This window comes from Dromaius novaehollandiae, chromosome 12 (genome assembly GCF_036370855.1).
Source record: "Dromaius novaehollandiae isolate bDroNov1 chromosome 12, bDroNov1.hap1, whole genome shotgun sequence".
Taxonomy (NCBI): domain Eukaryota; kingdom Metazoa; phylum Chordata; class Aves; order Casuariiformes; family Dromaiidae; genus Dromaius; species Dromaius novaehollandiae.
The window spans coordinates 698,588-720,280 of NC_088109.1; the positions used below are offsets into that span (position 1 = coordinate 698,588).

At 57.8% G+C, this 21,693-nt stretch overlaps 2 protein-coding genes across 6 annotated transcripts in view; both read right to left on the minus strand.

Moving 5' to 3' along the window:
* Nucleotides 1-97: 97 nt before the first annotated feature.
* On the minus strand, nt 98-16,254 carry GRM2 (glutamate metabotropic receptor 2). The gene is made up of 6 exons (XM_064518574.1): nt 16,184-16,254; nt 10,695-11,315; nt 5,544-6,381; nt 3,580-4,643; nt 2,109-2,283; nt 98-1,460 (listed from the first exon to the last, which is right to left on the minus strand). The coding sequence occupies exons 2-6, from the start codon at nt 11,184-11,186 to the stop codon at nt 1,387-1,389; spliced, it is 2,643 nt and encodes an 880-aa protein (XP_064374644.1). The 5' UTR covers nt 11,187-11,315; nt 16,184-16,254; the 3' UTR covers nt 98-1,386.
* A 2,771-nt stretch (nt 16,255-19,025) lies between these two features.
* The window catches only part of TEX264 (testis expressed 264, ER-phagy receptor), a 65,553-nt gene continuing 62,885 nt past the window's right edge, over nt 19,026-21,693 (minus strand). For 4 of the 5 annotated variants that reach the window (XM_064518577.1, XM_064518575.1, XM_026110578.2 and 1 more), the window contains exon 6: nt 19,026-19,908. In XM_064518577.1, the coding sequence (XP_064374647.1) occupies nt 19,595-19,908 (314 nt within the window). In that variant the 3' untranslated portion in view covers nt 19,026-19,594. The remainder of the gene's footprint in view (nt 19,909-21,693) is intronic. The other variant, XM_064518578.1, reaches the window with a different exon arrangement.

A 21,693-nucleotide genomic window follows, 5' to 3' on the forward strand; every position in this document is an offset into this window, starting at 1 on the left:
CTGTAGGCCCTCCACCAGCACCGTAAGTTGTGCCATGGTTTTCACTTGTGCTCATGGCCCTGCACCCTGATAGCTGCCCTCTTCTCAGAAAAGTCAATTAGAGAAAAGAAAAGAACACTTTATTTACATAAAATTACCCAAAAAATCACAATCTTGCTCACAGAAAAAAATCTACTCTTAAAAACTTGGTTGGGCTCAAATACACAGGGCAGATCACTCAACCTAGGCAAATGCCAAAAAAACAGAACTCAGCAGCTGGCTGAGCAGGGGCTGTAATGGAGGGTTAGACATGGTGCTTTCTGTCGCCCTCAGCCCTGAGCGCCTTGTGCCAAGAAATGCTCTAGAAAAACTAAAAACACCAGGAGGATACATAGGTGGAGTACTCCGGCACAGCCTGGCTGTGCTTTTTCAGGTTGTTGGGGCAAGGGGAGGTGTGACGAGGGCCAGTGCAGCCATGGGTGCTCGGCTAGGGGGCACGAGGGGCAGTTGGGGCTAGCAGCACAGGTGCGAGGCAGCACCTGCCCTGTGGCTGTTGGGCTGCTCTTGGCTCCCTGCAAGCCCAGGGGCAAAAAAGAGTGGGAAAAGGTGAAATGTGCCAATGGCCAGTGCCTAGCTCTGGCTGTCCTGGGGCAGCATGACGTGTAACATGGCTCATTGCAGGGTGAGCAGGATGTGCAGTGCAGCTCAGTGTGAAGGAGAAGTGATGTGTACCGTGGCTCAGCAAAAGGAAAGCATGATGCGTAACACAGCTCACCACAAGGGAGGAAGAGTATGTACCATGGCATGGTGCGAGGGAAGTGCAGTGGGTAACGGCTCAGTGCAAGGGGAGCGTGATGTGTAATGTGACCTGGTGGAAGTGTGACATGTAACAGCTCAGCATGATGGAAGTGTGATGTATGACATGGCTTAGCATGAGAGAAGCACGATGTGTAACACAGCACAGTGTGAGGAAAGCCTGGCGTGTCGGCTCAGTGCAAGAAAGCACGATGTGTAATGGCTCAGTATGAGGGAAGCAGGGTATGTGACGTGGCTCAGTGCAAGGAAAGTGTGCAGTGTAACACAGCTCCGTGCCAGAGAAGTACGCCGTAACACAGCACAGTGCAAGGGAAGCATGTTGAGCACCCTGGCTCAGTGCACAGGTGGTGAGGCTCACGCTGGGCTGGGGGCTGAGCCTCCTTGCTGGCTCAGGCCCCCAGCAGCAGGGCACGAAGCCAGGGTGGGTTCTGCTCTCTGGGCTCTACCTCTGGCAGTGCCCTCACCTCAGTGAACAAGCCCGGGTGCAGTGCAGCCTTGCAGCTCTTGTTCGAACTGGAAAATCCCGAGGGGTCTGGGGCTGCTAGCAGGAGGGCAGGAGCTGCGCCACCTCAGACAAGCCAATCCCATCTCTCACAAGGATGACGTCGTGGAGTCCACCACCTCGCGACCGTTGCACACCGTGGGCACGTACTGTGAGGCAGAGCCTGGCCAAGAAGGTGGCAGTGAGCAGCGTGTTGGGGTCTGGCATCAGCCTTCCCCACCCCCCCAACGCCCACCCAGGCCATCCCACTTCGGTGGGCGATGGGTGCCCAGGGTTGCTGCACCTCACTGGGCTGTGGCAATGGGTGCCTGGGGTGGCTGCACCCCTAGTGTGGGTGATGGGCACCCAGTGTAGCTGCATCCCATTGTGGTGGGAAGTGGGTGTCTGGGCAGCTGCATCCCACTGGGATTGGGCGGGGAGGAGCAACAGGCAGTGGGTGCCTGCGGTGATGGCATCACGCTGGCGTGGGCAATGGGCACCCTGAGTGCCTGCATCCCACTGGGGCAGCGGGTGCTCAGGGCTACTGCATCCCCCTAGGATGGGGCAATGGGCGCCCATGAGCAGTACCCTCCAGCACACTATGCCACGGCCTTGAGGCTAGCAGCTGTGTGAAACAGGAGGGATCAGGATTTGGGATGGGGAACAGGGATGATCAATAGGGCACACAACAATGTCTTTCACTCTCCTGTTTTCAGCCATGTCCTACTCCCGTCCCAGCTTTGCTCCAGGGTCCTGTGCTGGTGTCTTCCACCCAGCAATGAGAAGTGGGGTGCTGGCCCCCAGCCCTCTCCCCCAGCCCTGCTGCACTTACCGTGGGACTGGCTAGAGCCTGCAGCTGCCACGCTGAAGCGAGTGGTGCCCACGCGGTGGCTGGCCACGTTCTTCTGTGGCTGGAAGAGGATGATGTGGAGTTTGGGGGTGAAGAGGCAGCCAAGGACCACGGTGCCGCTGAGGCTCACTGAGATGCACATGGTGGTGGTCTGGACCTGGAGATGGGGCAGTGGAGGGGGCAGCCATCAGGCCAGGCCTGCAGGCTCAATGGGATGCCAAGAAAGCTCCTCTGAACTGGTCTGCCATGAGCCCTCTGCCCCGAGCAGGGCAAGACAAGGCCTGCCCTGGTATCCCAGCCAGCTCCAGAGTGCAGAGGATGCTGCTGAGCCGTGGGGAAGGGCCACTGCCATGTGCATCCTGCTCTATGGACACACTGGGTGGGGGCAGGGTCCAGCACACTCCTCCCTGCCCTTCCCCAAGCTGGGACCTACGTGGAGCCAGGGACAAGGTGTTAGGGCCAGCAGCCATTGTCAGCTCCCCTTTCCCATTTGCCTGCACCACTTTTGCAAATTGGATGCCACATCCCACACCACATCTCTGTATCAGGGTGGCCTCACTTAGCGGGCTGAAACCCCAAGGCCATGGGAAAAAAAAATCCCCTGCCAGGCCAGTGCCTACATCCAGCTGGAGACTTGTGGGCAGAAGAAGACCACTGCCCCAACGAGGGCATGCTGCATGTGCGTGGCACGGCCTCGGAAACGCCCTAAACAGCCCACCCATGTGCCCAATTCACTGGGCCACACTGTTTCTCCAATGCCTTGCAAATGTCCCCATTTTGGACTTTTCCTGATGTGGAACCAGACTCCAGCACAGCTGTAACACACATTTCTGCTCCCACCAGGGGCTGCTGTTTCTCTCTAGAAAATCAAGAGCACAGTCGTTCTCACCATCTCTCTGCACTGCCAGCACCCACAAGGCCCAGAAAGGAGGACAGACATGGACCGCCCCTTCTCGGGAATAAGCATTGCCATGCGTCTGCTAGCTCCCTAGACCCACCACAGCATGCTCCCTGCTCTCCAGGACTGCTTGGCCTCCCTAGACTGCACCAGATCCATGCTCAGTGTTTGTCTCCAGGGGGAATGGGCAGAGGGTGATCAGGGCTGCCTTGTGCCCCCCTCATAGCCAGGCCCAAGGAGGGCAATTACTGCAGGGTGGGGGCTCGGAAGGGTGGGCAGCAGGTCAGGTGGTTGCTCTGGAGAGCTCAGGAACAGTGTGTCCCATCCTCATCCTTGCCAACAGCTTGCTAAGGGGCAGTCATGCCCCCAGGGACCTTTGCCCCTTCAGACACACCGTTTTAGCACCAGCTGTGGCCACACGCTTTATGAGTTCCAACCTCAAAGACTCCCTTCCCCAGACACACTCATCTCCCAGCCACAGGCCTTGCAGGGCCCATGTCACAAGGACCAGCTGGGTCAGGCCCTGCCTGAGCCCCCCGAAACTCAGGCTCTTACTCGGTAGTCACTGGAGGTCACATAGAAGATGGGCAGGAAGGCCAGCCAGATGATGCAGGTTGTGTACATTGTGAACCCAATGAACTTGGCCTCATTGAAGTTTTCGGGGCATTTCCGTGTCTTGAAGGCATACACCGTACACAGGACGATCAAGAGGACATTGTAGGTGAGCGAGATGAGCATGTTGGAGTCACGGTTGTTGCACTTAAGGATAACAATGTACCTCTTGTCAGGCTCAGTCTCCTTGCCTGTACCAGGGGTCTCCACCAGCAGCCAGATAACAACAATGATTAGCTGGCAGGAGATGAGGGCCATGCAGATGACCACCTGCGATGTGGGGCTTATGAACCGGGGGCGCTGCACTCCTTCCTTCACACCACTGAAGATCCTGGAGATGCGATTCGTCTTGGTCAAGAGAGCTGAATAGCAGACAGCAAAAGATGTGCCCAGCCCCAGGCGCCGGAGTGTGCACACCTCGGTGGAAGGCTTTGCGATGAAGATGAAGGTCATGCTGTAGCACATGAGGACCCCTGTGAGGAGAATGTAGCAGAGTTCCCGGCCTGAGGCTTTCACTATGGGGGTGTCATTGTTCTTGACAAAGACCCCAAAAACAAAGAGGGTGGAGATAAATCCCAGGCAAGAAATAGTGACGGGACCAATGGCCCAAACATCTTTCCAGCGAATGTACTCTTGGGGCAACTCAAAGCAACCATTGAGGGTCTCATTGGGCCAGTAACCAAGACCACAGTCCATGCAGGTGAATTCATCCAGCAGGTATTCATAAGGCTGGCAGGGGATGCAGATCCAGCAGCATATGTCTCCGGGCTGCATGCTCTTTATCTCATTCTTCTTGCATGGGTCACTGCACTGGGACACAGGGACAGATGTCTCAGCCCACGGGATGAGGCTGGTGTTGAGACTGAGCCCCTCGGCCCAGTAGCCCACCTTCTGATACCGATACCGCCCATCCATGTGGTGATAGTTGAAGATATTGTAGCGCCCAATCCCATCACCGTAGCGGTCAAATCGAACGATGCTTTTGGTATCTGCTGGTCTGAATGGAGCTGGAGGAGGAGATGGGGAGACAGTCACTGCTCAGAAAGCTGGCTCCACACTGCCGGTATGCTGCAGCAGCATTGCTCAGCATAGCCTGCTGACACCCCTCCCAGCCCGTTGGACAGGAAAGCACTTGCTCCCTGTGCAGAGATGAGGCTGCATCCAGCAGATTAAAGGGACATGTCCAAGCTGCTAAGGTCAAGGGCAAATTTCCAGCCTGTTCCCTGCCTTCATGATAACTCAGCAGTAATTGCTTCCACGGACATAGCAGGGTCATGAAAGTAATGGTGGAGAACTATCTCCCCACATGTCTAAGAGCTTGGCAATCCCCAGGCCAGCTCTGCAGGGGTAAAGTGTGTGGTGGGTTTTTTTTTTTTTTGGGGGGGGGGGAGGGGGAAGGGAGGGATTCTGAGTTCCTGTGCAGTATTGTTGCCTCCTACTACCTGCACAGCTCTGCATTACTTACAGGTAATGTTCAGCCCAGATTATGGAGGAGATACTTCAGATTCACCCCCAGAGCTGTGGGTCCCTGATCAACGGTCTCCCTCCAGTTTAGTTCCTGAAACAGGTGACTAAATCACAGAGCATGCAACTGGATGTCCAAAGACACACGTACTTTGGGGGGAAAGCCAGGGGTGGGGAGGGACCCTGTGGGACCCAGTCCCACACAGCCATAGTAGTCTGCCAGCTTCTTCTGGGAAGGGAAGGCTTGGATTTCCTCCAAAGAATGATGGTGTGCTATTAGTGTCCTGGGAGAGCCACAGCCCACTGTGTGAGGGCTCCCAGTTTGGGCACACTGGAGGAATTGTAGGGTTATAGGTGAAATCTGGCTCGCCTTGATCTTCCCTGCCCTTCCACCCATCCCCTTCAGATAGGTAGTCAAACCTCTTGTCCACCTCTGAACTCACCATCAAAATTAACGTTGAGGATGAAGTCCTTGTAGAACCTCTTGCCATTAACAGGTTTCATGGAGTCACAGAGTTTGGTGGCACTGGGACACAGAGCCTGGTGCATGTTGTGAAGAGAGTGAGCCATGGCATACACTGCATTAACGACAAACGTGATCTTGGACTCTGGCTCAAACTTGCCCGTCTTTAGGGAGTAGCGGCTGCAGTCCTGGGTATGGAAGCTGCACTTGAACTTGTGCTCCCAAAACTCCCTAAACCAGGGATTTCGGCTGTTGTTGTAGGGGCTGAGATTACGGAAGTAGGCAGCAAACTCTTTAATGGGGTATGCTGCCAGCTCAATGGTGATGGCTCCCTCAGCAACAGCTTCTCTCCCGGCCACCACGCTCTCCAAGGCTCCCCACCCGTCGCTGGCCACCCACATGAAGGACACATTTGCTCTGTGAGCAGCTGCCAGCAGCTCCCGGGCATCTTCACTCCGGGTGAACAACACAACCACTCTGGCACTGGGCTTCTGCAGCAAGGCCCTGACCACACCATCATAGGTCTTTTTGTTCATGGAGCGCCCCACCTTCTCTGAGGTAGCGATGCAGATGTTGCGCATGCGGGCTTCTTGCTCAAAGGCCTCTATGCCTGTTTCACCATAGTCGCCTTCTGAGGCCACAGTGGAGACATAGGTCCAGTTGAAGAAGCGGAGGATCTCCGACATGGCCTTGGCTTGGTAGAAGTCTGGCGGGACAGTGCGGGCGAAGTAATCGTAACGGGACTTGTCGCTCAGCTTGGCACTGGTGGAGGCATAGCTGATCTGTGGGATCTGGAAGAGCCGCAGCAGGTTGGCTACCTGTGTGGAGGAGGAAGGACGAGCATAAGGTGCAAGGGACCTTGCCCAGCTGTGGTCTGCTCCTGCTGCTCTCCTGAAGACATGTCCCAAGCAGGGACAGAGTTCCCACTGTAAGATCTCTGCCCAACACCACATGTTAAAGGGTCAGCCAACCACCCCATTGAGCCTAAACACAGTAGTGTGCTTGTAGAGCAATCCCACATCTGGTGGCCCAGAGACCCTGACTGCTCAGCAACCAGCTCACAGCAGGCAGACAGACAGGTGGAAGGGACGTTCACAGGATGGCCCAAGCCTGTGTGTGTGCTAGAGCATGGCTGTAAGTGTGGACCTTGCAGGGCTGTGGCAGCCTCAGCCCACAAGCTGAGCCCTCAACAACCCACCAGTCGCATATAAGAGCTTCTGCTCCTTTATTAGTCCTTGGCCAGCCGTTAGCCTTTGCTGCCAAAGGCAGCCAGGCCTTGGCAAGGGTGGGGATAAGAGAACAGAGGGAAAGACCCACAGGATGGCCCAGCCGTGTCTGAGAACTTAGCAGGCTGTTGTGATCCTGCAGCAGGGCCATTTGCTGGCTCTTGCCTGCTTGCCCCTCCCATGCCAGGGAAGGGACATCATGCTGCCTAGTGGGCAAAGGGACTTGGGGTCATTTTCTCACCCAAGTCCTCCAGCTGCGCTGTGATTACTTGCTCTCAGGAAGCACAGCAGTTTTGCAGGGTTCCCGTTCCTTCCAGCTCCTGCTTATTCCTTTGTTTTTAATATTCATACTCTCTCCTCTGAAATTCGGGGCAGGGAACGGCGAGGGAACGAGTAAATGGACTCATCACAAAAGCAGGAAAATCCACCACAGGTGACCCACGAGAGACAGTGTGTCCCTGAGGACAAAGCCAACGCGCCTCAGCACAAGGAGGGCCTCCTCAGCATCCCCACTGCTCGCCGGCAGGGAGAAAGGACCGGGAGCAGGGTGAGCGCTCCCTGCACGCCTTGCCTGTCCGTTCCGGGGCCAGAGGGAGGCATCAGGGTGCTGAAGACGGGGAGGGGGCTGCTGGCAGCCCGTAGCCCCCTGCAAATGCCTGGCACAGCTGCCCCTTCCAGCCGCTCAGCAGAAACACTCGTTACCTTCAAAGGGGAAAAAGCGCTGCTAATGAGGCTGTTAAAAATCCAGGCGCTCAGAGCAGCATGGGGGGATGGGGGGGGTCAGGAGCCTGCCGGCCAATGGGAACAGGGAGCCTGAATGCATCTCTCTACTCCCCATGCAAGAGCCATGCCATTTAATTAACATGGACAAATATGTTTTTAACAGCAAATTACTTCTCCTAATGGGAAAAAGGCCCCAGAGAACAGCAGTGCCTCTGCCTAGGTTTAGCCTGGGGTTGGAGCTATCAGACAATAATTCCTTCCCATGAAGGCTTGCGGCTCACTGGCCAGGTGCGTGAGCCAGCTGCAGGGCTCCACGCGCCCTGGAAGAACCCGAAAATTTTCTCTCCCAACTGTCTCGGAAGCATGCTGTCTCAAGAGGTGCCCTCTGCACCAGGGCACCTTAGGGTGCTTGGATATAGCAGTGAGTGCTGGAACATGCCCTGGCATCAAGCTGAACTGCAAGAGGAGGGAAAAGCACCCATACAGCCCAGGCCAGTGCCCATCGCCATCACTAGGCACTAGCTTCCTCCATCCTACAAGTGGGGAAACATGGGCACTCGCAGACAGAAAGCTGCACACAGGAACTGGTGGGTGTGCTTAGACAATCCCAAGGGACTTTCAAAATCTTAGCGAGCATGTGGCCCGCCGACAGCCCCAAGGTCTTGGCTGGCCCCTCTAGCTGGCTGCATCGTTAGGAATGATGCTCTTTCCAATGCATCTCACTGCCAAAGCTGACCCCTGGATTCACAGAGCCACTGGTTTGGGAAGCTGAGCTGCATTGCATCCAGGGTTACAGCCCAGGTCTCAGATGCTAGAGGTGCCCATTCCTGCAGGCAGGCACTGAGGACGTGGAGGAGGCTGTCTCCTCCTTGTACCCTGTCCCATCTAGGCAATGCTCTCATCTGAACCCAGAAAAGATGTGGAGCTGGCCGTCGCAGTTGGCCGGGGTTTGGTGCAGGGGATGGTAGGGTTGGGACCCTGGCAAGCATCATCCTAGCTGGCATCGCCTTGTGGCCCCCCCCCCCCGCCTCATATCTGACGGCTTTAACACCCATCCTGTCACAGGCAAGAAGGGCCACGGAAGTTGGGTCCTCTCCCACAGGCCTGTCAGGAGACATCACAGCCGTACTGGAGAGTGTCCCCACACTGACCAGTGCATCAAACCCTCCAGGAACAGGAGTCATGGGGCTGCAAGTGAGCCGACCTTGAGTGCTGGCATACTCTTCCTCCCACAGTGCAACATCCCAGGGGAATGACCATGCACAACAGCCGGGTGTCACGATAGTGAAGCAGCCCCAAGCCCCCAGTGCTACACTGGGAAGGGGGGACTGGGACAATGCAGATGTCCCATGGCAGCTGGCTCCTCCAGAGCAGCCCACCAGGACTGTGGTGAGTGGACTCCCTCCTCCGCCATGGCCCAAGTCATGTGCTGGATGCTGGCGCTCATCTCTTGGGCAGGGAGATAGACGGATAGCGTGAACCCTCGCAGGGCCAAACTGGGGAGACACAGCACCTCCTGCAATCTCTCTTTCCCCCATCTCTGCCCTGCTATGTATGGGTTTGCACCCAGTTTGCACCTGGACCAGGACACACTTCCCCAGCTGGTTATTTAGGCTCCTTTGAGTGACAGAATTGCTACAGCCTACAGTCTATGTGCAGGGCAGCATTTAGGTCCTGAGGCATCTCCTGGCAAAGTGTGCCTGCAGGCCTAGGAGGAGCTGTGTCGTATCTATCGCTGGCAGCAGCCAAAGAGGCTGCCCGAGGAAGCTTGGGTGACACCTCCCTCACGTATGCTCCTGGTCTCCAGGGATTTGCAGCTCAGCAACTTTCCCAGAGGCTATTTCTATGGATTTAGTAACCTTCAAGAGGTTGTTTTTCCATAAACTTGCCCAGTCTTCTCTCAAACACAATTTTAGCTTCCAAACTCCTGCAGCAAGGAGTCCCACCAGTAAATATGACCAGGAGAAAAACACCACCTTCGGTTCATTCTGAACCACCTCTAGGCTGCATTCAGTCCCCAGATTCTTGTCCTGGACCATGGGGAAGAGCTGATTCCTCTCCTGGCCTAGATCAGCCCCAGGTTGCCAATGTGTGCCATGTTTCCAAGGGACCCCCTGCTCCATCTCCGCAGCAGGAACGTCATGCTGACGCAGCTGTGGCCATCCAGGCCTGGTGGCATGGGCAGCTGGTCCGCCAGGCCCTGTGGCAGGCAGTGAACAGCGTGCTCAGCATCCAGGCCTGGTGGCGCCGAGCCGTCGCCCGGCAGCGGGAAGAGAGGCGGCTGCAGGCCCTGTCGGCGTACTTGAGGCTCGAGAGGGCGAGCGTCATCCTCCAGGCCCATGCCAGGATGTGGAATGCCAGGACCCAGTACAAGAAGTACCAGAAGGCAGCTCACACTATTCAAAATGGCTGGTGGAAGATCAGGGAGCTGAGGGCACTGGCCGGCCACCACAACACAGAGGATGCCATGGACCTGAATATCAAGATAATCATTGGCTAAGGAGCCCCTGCTACAGCTCTCATGCTTTGGCAAGCCACAGGAGGTGAAAAAAAGTATCTCCCATCTGTTTCCCATCCTGGCCAGTGTCCACCTTAGAGGGAATTGGCAGGGGATGATTTTGCCATGGCCCAAGTTGCAAAGGCCTTTGCTGAGGAGCTGGTGTTGGGCAGGCCCAGCAAGGTCCTCCACAGCCTGAGATGGGGAGCCCTCAAGGGGTAGCCCAGGCACTGGCTGGGCCTCAGATCCCCAAATTAGTGACCAGATTGGTCTGGGAACACCATGGTAGAGAAATAGCTCCTAGTGTAAGCCTTGTGGCTCTCCCATCGGATAGGCCATCATCCCCTCCACTGCCTAGGGAGCACAGCATGACCTCAGAGCAAGCAGACCATAATGGTAGCAAGGGTGCAAGGGAGAAGAGGGTAGCTACACTCCTTCAAGCCCCGAGAAAACGGAAAGGGGAGGTTTTTCTTTAGCAGAAATTCAGACACCCCCCCAACACACTCCCAGGGAAGGAAGCAGACACGTAGCCAAGGAAGAGGATGAGCCCAGAGCTTCCCAGTTTGAGGCAATCCTAGGCCAATAAAGGCTGAGATATTGTAGCCCTGTAACCAGGTTACCCCCACTGCCATTTCTGTCAGCCACTCAGGCCAATCAGAGACCCTCTCGCCTTCCTGCATGGTACCTGGATGGAGACGTCACTGTAGGAGCCCCCAATGACGCCAGTGATGGCTGTGGGCACATCATCGTGGACAGCGTAGGAGCCATCAGGGCAGATATGCTCAGAGCCATCCACCTTGGTCAAGGATGCACGAACGAAGTCAAGTGACTGCTCCAGGGCATAAGTGTCCTTGGAGCAGGTGTCAAGGATGTGGGCACCCAGCGTGACCCCTGGCAGGATACTTGGGTCCTTGTTGATCTCGTCCAGGGCGAAGAGCATAGCCTCAAGACGCTGGATGCCCCGGTGCTCATTGATTTTGCCACAGTCTTCACTCCCCACACCTTTCTCGTGCACAGGAAAGAGGCCCCCGATGACCAGGTCCCCGTCGATGCTGATCTCCTTCTTGACAGCTGGGCCATGCCCGCTGGCCAAGCAGGCAGCGGAGTGCAGCAGCCAGACCCAGAGGGCAACTGGGACCACCATGGGGTGCATCGGTGCCGGCAGGGGGACACACATTACCCCCTGTTGCCAGTTGCCACTCCTGAAGATGAGGGCAGCTGGTCCCAAAGCATCAGGTGGCAGGGGGTCAGAGATGCATGCTGTCAGCAGAAGAGGATCGTGCTGCCTGGAGAGAGCACTCAGCACCTGGAAAAGCAGAGAGACGAGACAGTGGGTCTGAGGGATGCAAAGAGAGCCAGGGACCGTCTCCCAGCAGTGCTGCTGCTGCAAGGGGACGCTCAGAGATGTCATGCCTGGAGACTGAGCATCAGGCTTGAGGGGACCCGGAGAGCTTATTGGTCTTCCATCAGCTCCAAGGGTGAGCCTGTTTGTGTTCTCCATCCCAGTGTGCCCACACCAGCCCCTGTGTCCTGTAAGGAGAGGCCCCTCACGCCCTGCGAAGGGGTAGGAAAGAGCCAAGCAGATGTGACAGCCCCAGCAGCTACCCAGGACTTCCAATACATGAATAAGTGACACAAATCTGGAGACACAAGCTGGGGCTTGGGGTCTGATCCTACCACAAAGACTTCCAGGAGGAGCCGGAACGTCCAAGGCAGCCTGGGAGCCAGCTCCCGCAGCAGCACCAAGCAGAGTGGCTAGGTAGAGGAGAGCTTTTCTGGACCATTAAAACATCAGGGAGGGAAGAAAGGAATCAGGGATGTCACCCAGGTGCAGGAATGTAACCCAAGGGCATGGACATCACCCAGGGCAGGGATGTCACCCAGGTACAGGGATGTCACGAAGGGCTGAGATGTCACCTGGGGTCAGGGATGTCTCCCAGGTACAGGGATGTCACCCAATCCAAGGATGTCACCCAGGGCCAGCACACCATCCAGGACAGGAGCTTTTAACCTGTGGCAGGAATGTCACCAAGAGAGAGGACACCATCCAGGGCAAGGACATCACCCAGGGGCATGGATGTCACCCAAGGGGAGGGATGTTGTCCAGGGCAGAGACGTCACGCAAGGACAGGAACGCTACCCGGGGGCAGGGCCATTACCCAGGGCAGGGATGTCCCCTGGGGCAGGGACAGCTAGCCTGGGCTGGGCAGACAGACCCAACGCTGGCTCCAAGCAGAGCATCCTGACCCAAACCACAGCACTGACTGCCTGGATGGGGCCTGCAACTATGTATGTCCCGCAAATGAGCAGGACATTGCTGCTAAGCCCCATTTGCCAACTGGACTGCTAAGCCCTGGGCTGACACACATGGACAACTGCTGCATTCACTGTATTTTAGACACTGCTTTTTCACCCCCTTCCTTCCCCATATACTAAATTTGGAAATTTCAGGAAAAGTAAAAGTCAGGTTTGCTTGCTGCTGCTGCATAAACCACAATGGAGCTAAGAAATCAAAGACTTTTGCAAAAGACATGCCTTTTTTGGATATAAATGAAGTCTCTTCAGAGATTAGTTGCTTTTCCCCAAAACATGGGAGAGGGTTTTTTTTTCCCCCCATTTAAAGTCAACTTCTGAAACCCTGCAGCTCTGGGATTAGGCATCTGGGCCATGAAAAGCAGGAGCGGCAAGGAGACCCACAGCAGCCTGGCAACCTCAGGATGCTCCAGAATTGGGGTGACACTACAGGTCCCTGACACCTGGGCGCAACACAAATTTGCAGCAGTGGGGAAAGGCCGCTGCACGGTTAGGGTGCTCATGGGGGCATGTGGGTCCTGCAGTGCTGGATGACTAGAGGGGAATGATGGCTGGTGATGCCAGATGGTGAGGCTACATGGTGATGCCAGACAGTGATACTGGAAGGCAGTGATACTGGAAGGCAGTGATACTGGAAGGCAGATGGACGGCATTGCTGGGCAGTGATGCCAGACAGTGATGCTGGACAGTGATGGCAATGCTGCATGACGCTGCTGGACGGCAATACTGGACGTCAATGCCAGATCATGATGCTGGATGGCAATGCTGAATGGTGAAGCAAGACAGCAATGCTGGATCGTGATGCTGGATAGTGATGACAGACCACAATGCTGGACAGCAATGCTGTGCCCCCTGCTATCCCACCCCAAAGCAGCTCTGTACCCTGCACCCTCCCCTGGGGCATGACCGGGGCACCCCCTGATGCCCATGAGTGCACAGTCAGTGCCCGCAGGGCAGGCAGATTTGCCCTGGGTGCAGAGATGCTCACAGCCAAGGAAGCAAGCCCTAGGACGTGCAGTGAGAGAGTAGACCCTTGAGGCTTCAGCGCCAGCTGGAAGGCAACCAGGAGCCAATGGTGATTCTCCACAGCTGTCAACCCCCCAAAGAGGGGAGGAGCAGTGCGGTGAAGGGTGTAATTTGGGAGGGGTGAAGAGGGCAAGCAGCTGGAACCTGCATGAGGACTTCTTTGCTCATGCCGCAAAAATCTCTCCCTGGCATGAGCTGGGCAGTACCCTGCCTCGCTAGGGTGCCTTCTGCCCGCAATGGGCCCCCAGCCACCTGGAGGCATTTCTTACCCAGCCCTCCAGTTCAGTGGAGCTTGGGGAAAAGGCTGAGAAAGAGTCCCTGCATAATTTGAGAGGTGAACACATTTAAGGGATGGGTACATTGCTCCCAGGGATTCCTCAAGCAGGAACGAGGCCAAACGCACATCAGCGTGGATGGAGTCTAGCGGCAGGCTGAGCTCTGGCGTATGGGGTCAGCAATGTGGGGAATACTGCTGCTCCCTGGGGTCCAGCTCTCCCTAGGGCAGCCAGCAAGTTCCATGGGATGAAGGGCATCTTTGGGATAGGCTCTCCTGAAAGAGCAGCTCGCAAAACATCACCTGCCCTGCAGCGAGCTCAATCAAGGAGTCCATGTGCTGGGTTATGGCCACCCTTGGGGCTGCTTGGGTAGGTTGGCATGATGCTGGAAAGGAACATCTGGGGAACATCTAAGGAAGTGAAGCTGCAGCTGGCAGACAGGCTTGAGGGCATCCTGAGAGCACCAGGCAAAGCAGAGCCAAGTCCATCCCAATGGACATAGGGCAGTGGAGGGACTCCTGTCTGCTCCCAGCTGCATATGGCCTCTCCTTCCCAAAACATCAGCAAGAATAAATGTTTACAACTTGCAGTCAGTCCTACATGCCCTGAGAACATCCTAACCACCCCCAGCAATGAAATTGTGGCTAGACTATGACCTGCTCATCTCTGATACCAGCACACTTAGGGGCAGAGTGGGATTAGAGAGGACAGGGGTATGGAGAGGCACTAATCAGGAGCACAAGCCCTCATGCAAGACCACAGGGAGTGGAAAGCCAGCCCTTGCCCCACTTCCCAGAGAGAACACACAGCCCGTGTGTGCACCTGCGCTCACACACACGCTGCACCATGGCTGGACTCCTCCCTTGGGGCGGGTGCCACTGTCACTGCATGCATACACACAGCTGTACGAGCATGCACCGTGTGTAGGTTACAAGGTATAGGTTACACACTGTGTATTTGCACAGCTGTACGCACTGCATCTTCACGCAGCTCTATAGGGAGTGCAGTATGTGTGTGCACCCATCTGCACAGAGACGCACTGCGTGTGCACGCTCACACACAGCTGCAGGGTGTGCGTATCTGTATAGGTGTGCACTGTGTGTGCACGCGCACAACAATATATTCAGTGTGCACATCTGTACGGCTATGTACTGCGTGTGTGTGTGTACACGTCAGCATGGGGTACGCTGTGCAGGTACGCAAAGCTTTGAAAAGTCTCTCCCATCACCTCCTTTCAGGGTCCCGGGTGGTCCCATGGGGCCATGGCCACCTCTACTGGGCTCTCCCCCCGCCCCAGGGTCTTCACAGCCACCCTTCTCCCCCAGCAGCCTGCAAGCCCTGGCGCACCATGGGGTCAAAACACCCACGCTGGGGCTCTCGCCACGTCGCCTCCGACCACTGTAACCATTTGGCTCCTCCTGTCCAGCCTGGAGAGAGCAACGAGTAGCCAGGAAAGCACGGAAGGAGAGAAAGCAAGGAAAGAGGAGCCTAGAGTGGTTGAGCCCACACAGCTCTGGGACTGTGCCCCCAGCAGCAAGGCCAGGGAGGAGGGTGCCTCCTGCTCCACACCAGCTCTGCTGAGGAGCTTGGGCAAGGATACGGTGTCCCATGTTTCACTAATCCATCCATCCCATCCCCTCCCAAACTAGCCCTGGGCTCTAGCCACCCTTGCAGCCCACGGGATCCCATCACCGCCCTGGCCGAGGACAGCTGGAGAAGGCAGCTATGGGCGCAGCATCGTCCCACAGTGAGCCCCAGCCATGGCGCCGTCCTGCCAAAACAGCATCTGTGCCCCGGGGGAGAGCGGGAAGCTGTCCCCACTTGTGCCAGGGCAGTCCCCTCCGCTTTGCTGCCTCATAGCCCCCATCTCTCCTTCAGGGTGCCCCTGGGGCGCCAGCCTGCCCACGCCAGGGTGCTCCAGGATTCGACCACACAGCTGACCGCGGGCATTGCCTCGCTGGGCAGAAAGCAAGAGGGGTCCACGAAACATTAAGGGAAAAGGGGGCTGCAGAGGTCCCGTCCCACCAGTGGCTCCGGGTGCCTGGCTGCCGCGGGCTCAGCACCACCAGGTCCTTGCTAGGACGGGGACCCCCCCAGCGGGCTCTCACTGCCGAGGCTCTGGGGAAGGCGTCCCGTGCCCTGCGCCCCACGGGCTCCGGGGGCTGACGGCGGGGTCCTGCCCCGGGCCGGGGGCGGCAGCAGCGCCCGGCCTTGGGGAGGTCGTGCTGCCCGAAGGTGAAGCTCCAGCCCCAGCCACCCCCGTGCACACGCACAGCCAGCCCGACCGGCGCCGCTGCCCCCGCCGCGGTGCCGCTGCCCGGCCTCGGCTCCCCTCCCGCAGCCCCGGAGCCCCGCGAGCGGCGCCGCGCTGCCCGGCTGCACAGCCCCGCGGTGCCGCGGCCCCGACGGCTCCGCGGCGTCCCGGCTCCTGCGCTCCGCCGCCGCGGGCGCGGGGCTCCGGGGGTCCTGGGGGGCTGCCGCTCCGTCAGGGCACGGCGTGGCCCGAGGCCACGGGGTCGGGCGCCGGGGGTGGCGGCGGCGCGGGAGCCGCAGCGCTTACCTGGGCCCGGCGGGCTGCGCCGGGAGACGGTGCCGGTGCCGATGCTGGTGCCGGTGCCGGTGCCGGTGCCGGTGCAGAAGCCGCCTCCGAGCCGCGGCTGCCGCCCGCCTCCCGCCGCCGCCTCTGACACTCCGCCAGCCCCAGCCGCGCCGAGCTGCTCCGCCCCCCCCCGGCCCGGCCCGGCCCCGGCCCCCGCCCCGGCCCCGGCCCCCGCCCCGGCCGCAGCCCGCTGGGCAGCGGCACCCCCGGGCCGCGGCTCGCAGGTTCCTCCCGGCCCTGCCCGCAGCGGCGACGGCCACTGCCGGGGCTGCCCCGCCTGCCGTCGGGCTGCTGACAGCACCGGCACGGCGGGCACGGGCACGGCGGGCAGGGGACGGCCGCATCCAGGCAGGGCACGGCGACCGGGCAGGGCACGGCCGTGCCCAGGCGGGACACAGCCAGTCTTCGTCAGTGCAGAGCCAGATCCAGGCAGGACGTGGCCAGATCCAGGCAGGGCTCAGGCAGGACACGGCTGGACCAGGCAGGGCCTGACCACATCCAGGCAGGACATGATCAGCGCACAGAGAGACCCAGCAGGGCTCGGGTCTACACCTGCACATCCACAGCCCGGTGTCCCTGGGGCCACTCACCCCATGCCTGGCACTGCCCCCTGCCCAGGCTGGCATCATGCTCACCAAAACCTCTGGAAGCACCCAAGGGCCCAGCACCAACCAGCTGACACCCCCCAGCCCCCCAGCATGCAGCCTCCAGCACCCATGCTTAGCCCAAGCACTGAGCTTGGGGGGTGGCTTGGGGGATGCTCACGAGGGGGTGATCCGATCAGGGGTCCAGCAACTTCCCACGGCAGAGATGGCAGCTGGAGGTAGTGTTTTGGGTCACTGGCTGCCTTACAACATTTGCCCAAATCCTCACTGGCCCCATTTGGCCTCCCAGGATCCTGTAGCACTGCATCCTGAGTGGTCCCCAAGAGAGGGACAAGAATGGGATGACTGGGGGTGACCAGGGGCAGAGGCAAGCAGGTGCCTCCAGGGCTCTGACAGCTTTCCATGTGGCCCCAAATAACCATCTCACTGCCCTGTGCCTCAGCTTCCCCACTGTGCTGGCAGGCTGCAGGTAGGGATGCCACAACAAAATTCAGCACTGTTCAGTCCCCCACCCTCCAACGGTCCTGTTTTTGGGAGGATAACACAGGACCTCGGGGGCTAGGTCACCTCCCAGGGCTCTCACAGTGCAGAGGCTCCAGATGCTCCTGGTCCATCTCCTTCAGCACTCGAAGCACAGGCAGACCAGGGTGTTGTGGGACAGGAGGATGCCTTGGCTGCGGGGACCCTTCATCAGCTCTTCTGCACCTTGCTGCAGCTTTGGCATTTCTGGCAATGGAGGGATGATGGCAAATCCCCCCTCCCCATGTGATGGGGCTAGGGGACAAGTGGCTTTAGGATCTGCTGTCTGGCTCCAGCCCCCAGGGAGAATCATCCAGGCATAAATATTTCAGGGGGTTTGGTTGTTTTGTAATAACTGGCAACAAAGATAAACACCCAGGAAGAGCAATATTTTTCCATGTGGGCTGGAGGAGTTTAATATTTTATCACTCAGAGCACAAAATATTTATGAACAACCTCATGTCAATCGCTGGCTGAGGAATAATCTTCACCTTTTCAAGCCAGGAAGGACATGTCCCGCCCTGGCGGGATGGCCAGAGGTGTTCCCTGTCCCATATCCCCCCACACCCAACTTGTGGAGGAACAAGCCTTGGGTTGCCAAAGGGAAACTGAGGCACCAGGCAGAGCCGAGTGATGGACCTGGGCAAGAAACTTAGCTCTGCTGGGCCATGAGAGGTGTTCTAACCCCTAGACATTGGTGCAGGGCACTGTGGCAGCTGGGCTGATGACATCCTGGCTGCTTTCTCCTCTCTGGGGGTGAGCCTGTTCTTGGCTGCCTGCTCCTCTTCCGGGGGCTGCAACCAGGGCCTGCACAGGGACCACTCTCCATCCGAGCTCTAACACAGCCCTAAATCACTCCTCCACGATCCCCGGGCCAGCCCCAGTGGGGCACCCCACAGATGGCTGTAGTGTGCCCAAGGGTGCTGCAGACACCTACGGTCCTGCTGGATGGGACAAGTCCTGTTTTCCATGTCGACAGCCCAGCAGACAGAATGAGTGGGGAGAAGAGGCAAGGCAGGCTGTGCAGCTCTCCCCCCAGGACCCAGGAGCTCTCCCCTGTCAACGAAGAGTAAGGTGAAGGGATGGGGCAGGGAGGAAGCAGAGCCGCCCGTACCTCCCCAACCCTTCTGTGCCTCTCCCAGCCCAGACAGGCTGGTCCTGCTCACTGCTGAACCCCATCAAAGAAGCCCCAGAGAGCCAGCAGGGGCTGCAGCCAGGAGGGGAACATGGCAGTACCATGTCCACCAAGGACTCAGTGAAGTGGTACGTGGGCATTTTTACTCCCAGTGGGTTTTCAAGACCCAGGAAGAAATTATTCTCCTCCAGCAAAGGTCTGACCCAGCTCAGCACAGCGGATGTGGCCACCTCATCACTCACAGAGCAGCTTGAGAAAGCAGGTGCTGTCCTGGCCCCTCAGCTCAAGCCCTTCTATGAAAGCGAGTGCAATCAATAGGGCCAGCCGGGGCATTGCCAGGCATCCATGCACTCCTCCTCGCACCGCATCCTTCTCACGGAGCACTGGGAGGGTGCGGGGAGCCTGGGAATTCACAGCAGCATGGGAAAGGAGAGGCAGGCCTTGCACAGGACAGCCCAGAAGTCCAGAGCCTGTAGCCTGTTCCCTGCCACGGGGAAGGAAAGCACAATCAGCCAAGAGGCAGTCAATAACCCCGCTGGCCACCTCAGAGGAAAAGCATCCACTTTATTACAGCTTCCAAAAGCTCCCATGGCAGTTTCAGGAGGACAATTTTACACTGGATGTTTCAATTTTCTGCAAGGAAAAGAGAAGGGGGGAACAAAATCAACCAACCCTATTCATTGCTCTTTGGTGCTAGAAAACACACACCCATGTGACGGAGAAATAGACTGTGGGTGAGAGAGGGGCACCGACAGAGAGAACAGAGAGAGGGGGAACCTGTGCAATGCACACACACACACCCAGAGGTGCCCGCAGAGAATTTGCAAGGCAACTAGAGACACACAAACTGCAAATGCATTTCGCTGCCCACCAGCCTGCACCTACCCCAGCACACCCTAGCATTGCAGGAGACCCACTGCCTCCCAGCTCCAACCCCGTGGCTGAACCATCTGTCCCTGTAACATTCAAACACCCTTTCTGCGAAGAGGGAGAGCAGGTCCCAGGAAGAATCAGTAACTTAAATCTCTTGGCTGGAGAGGAAGGAGACAGGAAAGATGGCCAGTTCTCGGTACTTCAGATCCCTACGAAAGGTGAGGAAGCCAGGTCTCTGCTTTACTCTTCGCCTCTCTCAGCAGCAATGGGCTCCTTGGTCCACTTGCCTGTGACCTCCTGGTCTTCTGCATAGCCCAAGTCAGGCGGCAGGCCTGGGGCTCCCTCCCCATCCCCGGTGACTTCTAGGTCCAGCTCCTCGAAGGAGGAGCCACTGGCTCCGGACTCGCTGTAGCTGTGCTCACTACGATTGTCGGCCTCCTCCCGACCGCGGCTGGCTGGGAACGGCGACAGGATGGAGGTGGCCACTGAGGTGTCTCTGCTGCCGGTTGTGGCTTCCACGCTGATGGAGCTGGTCTCACTCATGGTGTCAGCCCCTGGGACAGACAGAGAAGGGAGGAAGTGAATGTTGAGGCAAGGAGGGGATGCTGCAGGTCTGGGTGTTCCAGTGCAATGTGCCTTTGAAGACACCAAAAACCTTGGAGATGACAGCAAAGCAACAGGCCACAGTGGAGAGAAACATCTAGCTCTCATCGCCTCCTGTGCCTTCAAACAACCGGGCCAAGACAGGTGTGAGCACCCTGTGATGGGATGCTGAGAGTTGATTTATTAATGCTAGACTCAGAAGAGAGGCACTGAAGAGCAGCAGCTGTGAAATAAGCCCCCCAGCTCGCCAGCAGTGCCTCAGTCTACCAGCTGCACGCTGGCACCACTGCTGTTTTCTACGCGCACAAGACCCAGCAACCCTTCGTGATGGAGAGCGCCCGGCCTGGGAGCGAGGGGATAACCCTGCCCTGATCATGGCACTAGAAGTGGGAACGATGTGTGGGGTAGGGTGCCGTGCCACAAAGGTCAGAAAGGAGTTGGAAGGGCTGCTTCATTCCTTGAGCACCAAATGAGGCAGAGACGCACGAGGGGAAAGCGGTATGTGATCAGGTCCTTGGACGTGCTAAAGTCAGAGTTAAAGCTACATATGCAGCCTTCATTGCAGAGCCTCCTCATGCTGGCTTTGACACATAACAGTTGTTGTAACTCACCCTTCATTCCTCTGCTCTCCCAGTTGCTCTAATGGGAGTAACTATGGTAGGAGAGTGACTCTGCCCACAACATGATTACGTTACAGTATCAACAACAAGCCCTGGAGAAACCTGCCAAAACACTACCATACATGCAGATCAAGTGGTGCCTACCCTGGCTAATCACATCCCACACTGTCCTCCGCACAGCCGAGACCCAGCCCTCTCATCTCATATCACCCAGGGTATTTCAGCCGCCAGTACAGTGACAGAGACTCTCCGCAAGAGCAGACAGAGATCCAGTGCCTTTAGAGAGATGTTCTCCACGGCAGGGGAAAACCACTGATGGTCAGAGGGTCCCAGCTCTTCTAGGTGTGTGGCAAAGAAGGACGGACAGCGTTGGGAAGATGGCTGTGCACTGGGGCTGCAGCTGCCCTGCTCCAAGCCTCCCCACACCCAGCCCATGAGCCAGGCTTCCCAGAGAAGGAGGCCTTGGGACCTCAAGAGAACATGCAAGGGACCTACAGATGGAGAGAGGCACAGAGGGGTGCAGGCAGGACTGGGGAGACCGGGGGAGGTGAAGCAGGGGCACAAGGGCTGACAAAGTGGAGGGGAAGCTGGTGGCCCTTATCCTTCCCTTCTGCCTGGCCCTGGGAACAGCAGGTAGCATCTTCCCTTTCTCTCCCCAAGCACCAAGTCCTTCTGCCCCAGCTTTCTTCTCACAACATGGGCCCACGCTGCCCAGTGAAATGGTCCTGCCTTCCCCCACACACCCAGTGGAGACGGAGGGGTGGACTCAGGCCAAGGTGGGAGTGCTTGAAAGCACACGGGCACATGGGGCAGCAGCAAACCCAGCTCAAGGCTTGAGGATGGAGGGCAGCAGAGTGGGATCACCAATCTGCATTCCCAGCCGGATCAACATTTCCACGTCACCGGATCTACAACCCCCCTCACACCCATCACATTATGGAGTTGGCAGGTGCTTGGGCCCACTCCAGCTTCCTGCACGGACCCCGGGGGCTGCCTCCGCATGCCTAGCTGGGCCCCTCAGTCCACCACCTCCTCCTCAGCAGATCACTGTCTCATTATCTTGGTCAACAGCACAAGCAAGGAGTTGACAAAGAGACAACTGTGTCAGATAAAGAA